At 43.3% G+C, this 12,360-nt stretch overlaps 1 protein-coding gene across 4 annotated transcripts in view; it reads left to right on the plus strand.

Moving 5' to 3' along the window:
* SEPHS1 (selenophosphate synthetase 1) overlaps window positions 1-12,360 on the plus strand; it is a 30,314-nt gene that overhangs the window by 13,965 nt on the left and 3,989 nt on the right. For all 4 annotated transcript variants that reach the window (XM_088025807.1, XM_088025806.1, XM_088025809.1 and 1 more), the window contains exons 6-7: window positions 1,115-1,205; window positions 3,228-3,327. In XM_088025807.1, coding sequence (XP_087881933.1) covers window positions 1,115-1,205; window positions 3,228-3,327 — 191 coding nt within the window. The remainder of the gene's footprint in view (window positions 1-1,114; window positions 1,206-3,227; window positions 3,328-12,360) is intronic.

Below are 12,360 nucleotides of genomic sequence, written 5' to 3' on the forward strand. Positions count from 1 at the left end.
AGTAGAAAAAGAACTTAAGCAATTGCAAAAATTAGGAAAACATAATAAAACAAGCTTCAGTGGATTTTTTGGTCAACAGCATGTATGTTTGGTTTGTAAAACAGGAATGAGCGTGCACATGTCGTTATATTTCATCCAGTAGTGCCTATGAACTTGAACATCACCCGGTAGTTGTGAGTCGTAATGCTTGTGGCTGGCACATGACCAGTGCTGTCCAAGAACATACCAGCGCCAAGGTGCGGCTGAGTCACACCTGAAAGACATTCATGTCTCAAGGCTTACTTTTTGGAAAAGGAAAGTTTCTTACATACCGTTACCACATGAACATTTTTCAAAGCGAACAGTGGATACAGAGATCACGGGATGAACTGGGGAGCTAGTGGTTGATTTTAAGTCTGTGCCCCTGGCTTGGTGATCGGCATGGGTGACATAGTCCTCTACTGTTGGAGGGCAGAGCGGCTGGGTGGACAGCGTGAACCGACGCAAGAAAGACACGAGGGCTGGCCATGCCCCGCAGTGAGGGCGCAATGTGATAGGGGTTTCGCTTGGGGGGTCGGCCTTTGTGTTTTTAGTGTTGGCCTTCTGTCTTTAAGACAGGGAACAACCAAGGAGTCTATCTGGGTGCCAAGTAGGGAACTTAGTGTTGGTCAGTTTGAATTTGAGAACTTTGATGAAATCACCAAAACATTAAACCCGCAGGTTGGAGCCACATCCCACGGGTCTCTATCTCATGAGTGATGGTGAGAAACGGTCTTGGTGTCAGGAGTCTTGTTGCCCCTGAACCATGGTGGGTCTGTACTGAGAATTACACACGAGCGTGGCCCGATGAGGCCTTTGCCTTTGAAGGCTGTGGTCTCCTTCTTTGTCCACTCCTTGGGGGTGTGGGCGATCCTGAAGGTAACTGGCAGACCCTTCACTTCTTTCAGTGTTTCTGCTCCAGCAATGGCCTCAGTAACAATTCCAAGGAAGGTTCTACTGCCCTGGTGGTGGTTGGCTTAAATTTTAAGTGTTTTGCAAACACACGTGCACTTGGACCAGCCTTTTCTTTCTCCTGTTCTATTGGTAGTGAGTTTATGTCTTTGATTACACTCAACTGCCTTGTTCTTTTCTTCAGGCCAGATAACGCAGTGCCGGGGGACGTGCTTGTGCTGACGAAGCCCCTGGGGACACAGGTGGCCGTGGCTGTGCACCAGTGGCTGGACATTGTGAGTGGAGCGCCGCCTGCCATGGGGGCGGGGTGGATAGCACGTTGGCGGGACTGGGGTCGTTTTTGTTGGTGGGTGTGGAGATCGGGGCGTTCACTCTGCACACGGGGTCCTGTGAGTGTCTCCTTGGTGTGCTTGTTGTGGAGTACGCTTTCTCGAGAAGACGTGTCTGCTTTGGAGTGAGCGCCGCTCCTCATCCGTAAGCAAGCCCTGCCCCTCAGACTTGTTTGCACGTTTCACATCTAGGTCGTCCCCGTGGCTTCACCCTGTCTTCCAGAACTGAGCTCCTTCATTTCCACTACCCCGGAGTGGAATATCAGCCATGTCCTTCACAAATTTTAGGGACTGTCTGTTTTCTTTTATTAAATCAGTACCATGTATGGAGTGCTTTATCTTTCGTATCTTAAGCATCACTAAAAGAAATCATAGGAGAATGTACGGAAAGTGTAGTGTTTGGGGGTATAAATACAGGCAGGGTTGTTGACAATTTAAATTATTCTATTCATGAGGTTTTCAGTTGTTTTGTTTGGTTGTGTTGTCTTTTTAAACTAATTAGTAACTCCAACATTTTGAGAAGTAATTACCTTGTGCAGAAAGCCTCTAGAATATGAAGATATTTATCCTGAGTCACTTTTCCGCTGAGCTATGATCACACTTCATTTAGGGTTCTTCTCCTTGCCATAACAATTCAAAAATTAATACGGTTATGGCATACTCTTAGGTATCTTGGTGCTTTTAATTTCTGCCACTGTCATCTGAACTACCATTCTTGAGAAAGAGTTGAAAAAGAATAAAAATTTTTATGTTATTGATCAACCAGATATATCTTCCTCGATACGGCAGAGTAGAGAAAATCTCTAAGCCACATCCTTGAGTTACTTTTCCCTTCCATCCAGTGATGAGGGGAGACCTCCCATCAGGTATGATGACCTGTAAGTCACATTGGAAGGCCACGACTGGCCAGGAATCCACGGTGCCTCTTCATGCAAAGGGCCAGGTCTGAGTAACTTAGCAAGGTTGCTGAAAGAAGGCAGGTGAGGCAGAGGGTCCTCAAAGATGAGGGGTTTGGGATCCTTCTCCCTACTCACAACCTGACACTACCCTTACTTTTTTTTTTTAATGCTCAGAATTGAGAAAAGGAAGATCCAAAGATTACATAACTGCATAATACCCTTTCATAAAGGTCAGAGGCAACCAGAGAGTAAATTATTTTGGCATCTGTATGTACAAGAATATGTATTTTGTACGGCAGGAGAAGAATGAATATAAACTTTGGAATAGTTACTGGCTCTGGGGGAGATATGGGGAGCTGTGGGTTAAGGGAAGAGCACATGGCTGGACTTCAGTTACTGCATTGGGTAGTAGATTGTTGGGTATTATTAAAAAAGAAAAAGAAAAAGAATGCCTGGATGGTGGCCACTCATGGAGCAGGATGATAGTATCATGATGCTAGAGTCTTGGAAAATCAGACTGCGGAAAAAGGGAAGCTTCTTTTCTCCTGACTTTTGTGACCACCTCTGTGGTCACCCCAGGCTGTCCTCAGGGTGCGTGCAGTCAAAGCTGTTTTCACCCTCGTGTGTCCATCGAGATGGCTTGAGGCAGAATTTAGGTCACGTCGGTAAAAATGTGATTGTATGACAGTGCAAGCTTTCAGCTTGTTAGAGGAGATGGGGAGGAGCAGCAGAGTATGTCGGCAGCCATTCCCGGTGTGAGCCGCGTCCAGCCGTGGGGGGAAGCCGCACGGTGGCCCAGTGTCCTGCCAGGTTTACGTGGCCAGGAAACTGCACGACTGGACCACAGAAGAGGGGGTGGTCAGGAACAGAACAGATGGCATGATTCAGCATCTGACGGGGCACCAAAAACACAAGTCACAGGAAGCGAAAGAAAACGTAACTTTGTGTACAAAATTAGATAAACGAAACCCCCAGAAGGTGACCCCCCCAAAATACACTCTTTTTCTTCTAGTGGTTAGATTAATCACATTTTTCCCCTTTTCCTCCTAACCTCTGTTCCTGGTACTAGCCTGAAAAATGGAATAAGATCAAACTAGTGGTCACTCAAGAAGACGTTGAGTTGGCGTACCAGGAGGCAATGATGAACATGGCGAGGCTGAACAGAACAGGTACTGGGGCGGGAGGGCTTGTCTCTGGCAGGGGTCGGCCAGCCGGGAAACATTTTAGGCTTTGCGGGCCACGTTCAGTCTCGGCTGCATTGCCCCTCCTCCCTTGGCACCAATTCCTTAAACATGTGAAAAATCACAGTCTTGGCTGGAAGAACAGGCCAGGAGCCAGATCGGGCCGGTACTGCAGACCCCCTTCTGCTGGTACCTGGTTTGGGGTCCTAGATCACCAGTCGAGGTCCCGTGTGTTCCTGGCAGAAATGCATTTTAAATGTTGACTTGCAGGAGAGACAAGGAAAGACTGAGGACTAGGGGGGAAACACTACGTTAGATGGGGTCGTGGGGTCACGGCAGCTCCTCCTCCTGCAGCAGCACGCTTTCAGCTGTGTCCCTGGGGTCCCAGGGCGCTGTGGCTCTGCCAGTACCTCTGTCCCCCCCTGCCCCCCGGCGTAGATGCCCTCACAGTGACAGCGGTGCCGAGCGTAGAGGAGAAGCAGAGAATAGGGAATGGATTCGTGAATTCAGTTGCCGAACTGATGAAGCAGAGTTGAGGTTCTGTTTTCTCTCTGTTCCTTCCAGTCCTAAATTTCTGGGATGATGGGCAGTATCGAATTCCTCTGTGCCCCAATAAAAATGGAAAGGAAACTTATGTAGCATGTTTTCAGAAGCATTTGACTTATCAATTCGAGGTGTTCACGTTGTTACTTTGAATTCCCATGTTTGTGTGTATAAACGAGTAATGACATTCGTGTTGTCACTTTTTTCTTTACATTTCGTTTCTTGTCTAGCTTCTCAATACGGGTAGAAAGTAATGATAATGATAAATAGTGGCTACCAGTTATCTGGTAATCAGTCTCAGGAACTTGACCTAGTTTCCTACTTCATTCTTAGGACAGCCTTAGTAGGTAGCTGCTAGTGTCCTCTGTTTACAGAGAAGTAACTCGCTCAAGGCCCCACAGCGCACCAGTGGGGACCCGGGATTTGCAACTACTGCCTGTACCGCTTTTAAGTATTATCATCTATTCCTTCTGAACAGTTAAGTAAGAGATTGAAGCTATTCCACAGTCTTTATGCCCAGGAATTGAGCAAATACTTTGGTACTACACTAAGTTTCAAAAGCAGATTAAAATGAAACAGGAAAGTTCAGGAACCACAGTTCGTCTTCTAGAAAGCAGCAAGGCTTGCCAGGGGAATTACTTGGTATAGTTCAAGTATCTTACACTTCCTCCCCCCCTTTTTTTGGCTTTCATATGGATGTAGAACATACCAGGCATATTGTGTAATTAAGAAGGAAGCTCTTCTCCTGGGTCTTTGAAGTCCTGACCTCTGACATGCCAGAGGAACTGTTTCTAGAAAACCATCTGTGCAGATGATTTGGAAGCGAACCAGCGTGTAGAATGTCAGCTCCCAGAGGGCGGGTATTTCCGTTGGTTTGGTTCACTGCGGTCGGTCGCCCCGGCACTCAGAAGGAGGGACTCGTTCTCACTGTAGGTCCTCGTTAAATATGGACCGGGTGAGTTGACTTTGCATACAACATGCTAGCTTTCTTTTTGGTACTTCATGGATTTTTTTTTTTTTTTCCCATAATCGTGTGAATTGGACCCTGTTTCTCCCCTCTGGCCAAGAGGAAATGCATTAATACAGGCAGATCCTGTTCTCAGACCCAAAACTGTTTGACTATAAAAACTGCTCTTTCTCCAGTACCACACATTTCATCAACTTTGATAAGCTTAGTGATGGAAATTTTTACGATTTTTTTCTGGAAATACCAGTTTTCTTTCTCATCATTAATGGCATGTTATATTTAAGGACGTGGGTTGTGTGGCTTTCTGTTTCGTAACTTGGAAGATGAAGTTCAAAAATCTTTTCCTTAAAAAAAAGTCACTCTTTGGGGTGCCTGGGTGGCTCACTTGGTTGAGCGTCTGCCTCTCAATCTCCGCTCAGGTCTTGATCTCAGGGTTGTGAGTTCGAGCCCTGCACTGAGCTCCATGCTGGGCATGGAGCCTACTTAAATTAAAAAAAAAAAAAAAAAAATCACTCATTTAGTTTTTCAGGACTCCTTGAGCCGACAATCAAATGGATTTGAATGTGGGGAGCGCCTGGGTGACTGACTTGGTTAAGCGTCCGACTCTTAATTTTGGCTCAGATCATGATCGCAGGGTTGTGGATCGATCCCCTAGCTGGGCTCCATGCTTGAGCTTCTCCATCTCCCTCTCCCTCTCTAAAAAAAAGAAATGGATTTGAATGCATTTTCTTTGTCTTATCCCCTCTATTCTTCACCTTTCTCCAAATGACTTTGAACCAAATATTTGTAACACTTCAGTTATTTAAAAGAAGAAATATTAGGGTTGACCAGCGGATCTTAAAAGATCTTGCCTGACACTGTGATTTAAAAGTTACTTAAAAGGCGCCTGGGTGGCTCAGTCGGTTGGGCGACTGCCTTCGGCTCAGGTCATGATCCTGGAGTCCCGGGATCGAGTCCCACATCGGGCCCCCTGCTCAGCAGGGAGTCTGCTTCTCCCTCCGACCCTCTTTCCTCTCCTGCTCTCTATCTCTCATTCTCTCTCTCTCAAATAAATAAATAAAATCTTTAAGAAAAAATAAAGTTACTTAAAAACGTGAAAACATTTTTTTTTTTTTTTAATGAGATCCCAAGTTGATACAAAAGAATTTTATAAAATCTGTGCAGGGCTTAAGGATCAGCAGTGCAACACCGTCTGGTATGAGAAACAGAGCCTGGCCTTGGAAGCCCAGAGGTGCCCCTCCCACAGTCCGCCCCTGAATTCCTGTGTAGGAGCAGCTATGGCTCTGAAGCTCACGTTCATTGTCATCACTGTAAAGTCTTTTTATCACAGAGACTTCTATCTTTAAGCAGTTAGTTATTTTTTGTTTTTGCTTATTTGAATCCTACCTATGTGTTTTTCCTGCTGTTTTGGTTCACACTTAATGTTCCTGAGCGTTACTCCTGGTGTATGTACTTACATTTAATTCATTTTCACCACTATGTACTTTTCTACGCCATGACTGACTTGTCTGGTCTACTGTTCCTGCTGAGAACTTTCTAGGCCCGGGCTTCTGGTTACAACGTGTAAGAGGTCAGTGCTGTGGATTTTCTGGACGGTGCTCACTAATTTCCCAGGGGGCCTTCATGCCACGACATACAGTGATCTGCTACATTCAAAAAATTTTTGTAATGTGTTTTCTCTTCCCATTTATTTTTATATATATATATATTTTTTTTTACTGTAAAAATATTTAGATTTTGGGAGAATCTCGATAGATTTAGATTATAGAAGTTCTTAAAAAATGAAAAAGGAGAGAAGAAACTTTATCCATAGTCTCATCACCCAGAACAGCTTCTGTTATTGTATATTTATGTCTTCTTCCAGGATTTTTTCCTGTGGTTGGTTGGTGGCTTACTGTTTTATTGTTTTATTGTTCATGTCTTCAACTAATGGTTATCATACATTTTATTTGTATTTGGAATCTGCTTTTATTCACTTAATATTACTGAATTCTTTTTTTTTCACATTATATACCCTAGAACACATAATTTTTAATGCCTAGATGATCCACCAGAGATACATCATAATTAATTTACCTCTTGCTGACTCCTGAATAGTTTTTTGGGGGATCAGATTTTTTCATAGTTTGTTTTCTGCATTCCAGGAATATTTCTTTGGCTGTATTCCAAAGTGAAATTGTAATTATTTAATTCTTATTTCAGTTATTTAATTCCTAACTGTAATAATTTAATTCATCAGAGGAGAGGCTCTCATCACTTACCACCAAGGCTTTTCCTCTCTATTCCTGTGCCACTTACTATGTACAAGTAGTCTTTTTCCCTTTTCTGGTTCTTCAAATTAAGTCGTTTAACAGTAAGGGATTTGTAATGGATTGATTCTTATTTGTATGAATTTTCAGTTTCCTCGTATTTGAGCATTTCAGATTCCACATCCTTACTTTTGTACACTGCTGGTGGTGACCATATGGCAGAAGCTTATGGAGGAGTATGTGATCATACCTACCAAATTATGTGTGCATGTATTTTGAACTAATGGTCCCACTTCTGTGACTCTGCCGCAGAGCTGCAGTGGCCAGAATATGAAATGGCATGTCTGTAAGACTATGCAGTGAAGCACTGATTATAATTGCAAAAGAGGGAAACAGTCCACACGTCCACAGTAGGTCACAGAGTTGTCTAGTCGACGTGCATACAGTGGAATACTAGACAGCCATTGAAAGGAATGCAAGATCTCTATTCCTGGACGCTCTAAGATAACGAACGAGAAAGGGACAGAAGGACGTATGTGGTGTGCTACATTTTGTATGTTCATATGTGAGTAATATGTATTTTATACTTTCAAAAAGGAACAAGGGGAAAATAAATCACTAATAAAAATAGTTCGATCTAAGAGGGAATAGGGAGGAAGTAGACCTCTCCGAAGTTTGCCTTCAAAATGAATGTTTTCTGTGGTTAAAAAAACTATATAAAAAATAGCATTGCTTACAATTCTAAACTAAATTTTTTATTTATTTGCTTTTTAAAAAGATTTTATTTATTTATTTGAGAGAGATAGGTAGATTAAGAGAGAAAGAGAGAGCGAGCACAAGAGGGGGGAGGGTCCGAGGGAAAAGCAGACTCCCCGCTGAGCAGGGAGCCCGACGCGGGACTCCAGGATCATGACCTGAGCCGAAGGCAGTCGCCCAACCAACTGAGCCACCCAGGCGCCCTAAACCAAATTTTTTAAAAAGCTGCCTAACATATATCAAGTTAGTGGCAAAACCACATGGGGAAGAATTATTTCAAATCACTTTGAGCCTGATATTTTCAATATGTATCCTCGGGACAAAACCCCACAAAGATGTATCATTGTTCAGTGGGCTTCTGTTTGTGAGAATATTGGGATAATATGATAAAACAGATAAATTAATACAGTTTGGAACAAAGATTTCAAGAATAAAAAGAAGTAAGACCGAAGAAGCTAAGTTAATAACTGTAATCTTTACTTTGGAATTATCAGTATGAACTCAGGATTTTTTTTTTTCCCTAAAAATGTTTATTACCGCGTCTGTCGAGAAGGCCTAGAAGCAGCGATAAGCTAGTGGTAATGAACTCCTAGTGCCCAGATTCTGATCTGAAAGTTAACATTTCCCATGAAAAAGTGCCAGGACTCCTTGGGGAAACAGCTGATTCCAACTCTGGGAAAGGAAGTACAGAAGATAAGCCTGGGACCTCCTGTGCCTGAAAGTAATGGAGGTATCAACCAAGGGGGTCGTGTCACCACACTGTATCTTGAGGAGGCTCCCACCAGTCAAACGGGGAGAGGAGCGATGTGAACATCAAGAAGAAGAGTGGCTGAAGCCAGCTGTAGCATAGCGACTGTCTGAACACCAGTGAGACCCTAACGATAATTAACATTTTGGGCCACCTTTGGAAGTTGCTAGAGCCACCAACACATTCTGAAAATAAATGAATCAATCACATATTTCACCTTTCTTGTGTGGACTGTACTTTGGGAAATGCAAATTCTTTAGAATAGTCACTTCTCATAAATGCAGGAAAAATGATTGAATCACACACTTGCCACTCTTGCTGCCCCCTTGATTTAAGGAAACTCAACAACAGTCATCAGCAGCTGCAAAAACTGTTAGGTGAAAGGTTCAGGTGAAGGTGGTAAGTGCCCCTGACCCCTGCCAATGAAGTACTCTTGCCAGAAAAAAATGAACTTGAATCTATCTCATCGAGCCTTGGACCTGTCTGCCAGGATGGGCTTTATGTAAGGTAGTAGAACATGTCACCATCAGGGAAGACAGCCAAATCCAGAAAGCAGGAGCCTCTACAGAACAGGTGAATCCATTTGCACAACAAACGGCATGGGGGAGAAAAAGGGGAAACTGTTAAAAATTCAGAGGTTTAAGAGAGATCTGTTACATACAATATTAATTGCATTGGAATGACAGTGGTATTGTGGTTAACAAGTTATTTTTTTTTAAGATTTTGTTTATTTGCTAGAGAGAGAGAGAGTGACAGTACAAGCGAGCAAGGAGCCCGATGTGGAACTCGATCCCAGGACCCTGATATCATGACCTGAGCTGAAGGCAGACGCTTAACCGACTGAGCCACCCAGGTGTCCCTAACAAGTTTTTTTTTTTTTAAAGATTTTATTTATTTATTTGAGAGAGAGAGAATGAGAGACAGAGAGCCCGAGAGGGAAGAGAGTCAGAAGGAGAAGCAGACTCCCCGCCGAGCAGGGAGCCCGATGCAGGACTCGATCCCGGGACTCCAGGATCATGACCTGAGCCGAAGGCAGTCGCTTAACCAACTGAGCCACCCAGGCGCCTGTCCCTAACAAGTTTTTATCTTTAAGAGTTACATATCAAAATATTTACAGGCGAAGTAGTAGGACTAGGGTTTGCCTTAACGTGATCCACCCCACCCCACTCCCCAACAAGTAGGCTGGGATAGACAAGACCCCTTCAGAAAGGTGGTAGTGGTTGGAGCTGGGTTTCGTTGCGCACACAGGAGTTCGACGTAGTGTACTACCCTTCTGTGCTTCTTGTGTTCCATTAAAATTCCTGTAGGAAACATTAGCAATAGTAATCCCTATGCAGGGAGGAGGTGGTGATTGATACCTATTACTGACTAGGATTTGGCGTGTCCTCTTGTATTCTCTGGTCTTCTAAGTTCCCCCAAGATGGCACTGGGAAGAGCTTCTGAAGTGCACGTCTTGGCTTCTATTAAATGTCATCAGCTGCCCTCCTGCCCTGGGCGCGTTAATAGAATGGGATGTCTGGTTGCTCGGCCGCCGTGATGGACCAGAAATGTCGATTCTTCTCTCCACCTCTGTTGCTGAGAATGCACTTAAGTAAGAAATGTTGGTCTAAAAAGAGAAAATGTGCCAAAAAAAACACACATTCCCTCCCAGGGTACTCCTGTAAACATAGGGTGTATTTCATTTCATGAGAAAGAGGTACTTAATTTTTTAAAAATTAGACTTTGTTACTCCCCCCAAAATGAAATACTTCAGTATGAATCTAACAAAGTATGTGCATGCTCCATATGAGGGAAACTGTAAAACTGATGACAGAAGTTAAAGAGATGTAAATAAATGAAGAAGTATTCCAGGTACAGGGATAGAAAGAATATCGTCAAGATGTCCGTTCTTCCCAAATTGATGTATGGATTCAGTGCAGTCCTGTTCAGAATCCTAGCCAGTTATTTTGTGAATATTGACATACTGGTTCTGAGTTTATATATGGAGAGGCAAGACCCAGAACAGCCAACACAGTGTTGAAGAAGAGCATTTGGGGGACAGACACCACCCCAGTTTGACGACGGTGTAAGGTACAGTCATTGCCACAGTGTGATACTGGTCAAAGAATAATAGTGGAACAGAATACACAATCCAGAAATGGACCCACAAAAACAGAGTTTGATCTTTGACAAAGGAGGAAAGACAGTTCGATGGAGAAAGGATCATCCTTTCAACAAAGGGCTCAGGAACAACTGGACATTCACAGGCAGAAATTCAAATCTAGACACAGACCTTACACTTCTCCTAAAAATTAACTCAAAATGGATCATAGACCTAAATGTTAAATTCCTAGAAGATAACCTGAGAGAAGATGTAGGTGACCTTAGGTTTGGTGATGACTGTTAATGATACAGCACTGAAAGCACAATCCATTAAAGAAAAAATTGACAAATTGGACTTTATAAAAAACTTCTGCTCCATGAAAGACATGAAGAATAAAAGAGGCCAGCCACAGACCAGGAGAAAGTCCTTATAGCACACATAGTAATACAATAAACACTAATATGATCCAACAGTTGTGCTCCTTGGTATTTATCATACTGAACTGAAACTTCTGTCCACCCAAAAACCTGCACACGGATGTTTGTCGCAGCTTTATTCATATTTGCCAAGACTTGGAAGCAACCAAGAAGTCCTTCAGTAGGTGAATGGATAAGTAAACTGGTCCATCCAGACAGTGGAATATTACTCAGTTCTAAGAAGAAGTGAGCCATCAAGCCATAAAAAGACATGGAGGAAACTTAAAAACATATTTCTGAGTGAAAGAAGCCAATCTGAAAAGAGCACTCTACGATTCCAATTCTGATGTTCTGGAAAAGGCACTACTATGGAGACAGTCAAAAGAGCAGTGGTTACCAGGAGTTGGGGCGGGGGGGGCTGGAAAGAATAGACGGAGCATAGGATTTTTAGGGTAGTGAAAATTGTCTGTATATCCTCTGATGGTTGTCACACATTCGTCAACGCCCAGAGACTGTACAACATCAAGAGTAAGCGCCTATGTAAACTATGAACTTCATTTACTAATAATGCATCAGTAATGGCTTATCACTTTTAACAAAGGTAGTTCACTAATGCTAGATGTTAATAATGGGAGAAGGGGGTGGGGACTATACGGGAACCTCCTGTACTTCCTGCTCAATTTTCTTTAAACCTTGAAACTACTTCAAGAACTTTTTTTTTTTTTTGAAGATTTTATTTATTTGACAGAGACAGAGCAGGAACACAAGCAGGGGGAGTGGGAAAGGGAGAAGCAGGCTTCCTGCCCAGCAGGGAGCCTGATGCGGGGCTCGATCCCAGGACCCTGGGATCATGACCTGAGCCGAAGGCAGTCACTTAACCAACTGAGCCACCCAGGCACCCCAAGAACTATTTTTTTATTAGAAAATTAACCTTTTAGGCAATTCACTTGTAGTAAGAATGCTTTGAATTTAGGTCCGTCTTAAAAAGTCTTGTTCTTTGATTTTAGGATGGCTTAGATCTGATTCTTCTGGACAGATTTTTTTTTTTTTTAGTTCACTGGAAAATTACTGTTGATTGAAGCTGCTGATAGTTCTAAATGGTTCTTGTAGAATAGCTTTCAGGAGCGCCTGGGTGGCTCAGACTTGGTTAAGTGTCTGCCTTCAGCTCAGGTCATGATCTCAGGGTTCTGGGATTGAGCCCCACTTCAGGCTGCCTGCTCATTGGAGAGCCTGCTTCTCCCTCTTCCCATGCTTGTGCT

The sequence above is a fragment of the Eumetopias jubatus genome, unplaced genomic scaffold (assembly GCF_037043125.1).
Source record: "Eumetopias jubatus isolate StellerSeaLion01/CBP00866 unplaced genomic scaffold, mEumJub1_p1.0 scaffold_8, whole genome shotgun sequence".
NCBI lineage: Eukaryota > Metazoa > Chordata > Mammalia > Carnivora > Otariidae > Eumetopias > Eumetopias jubatus.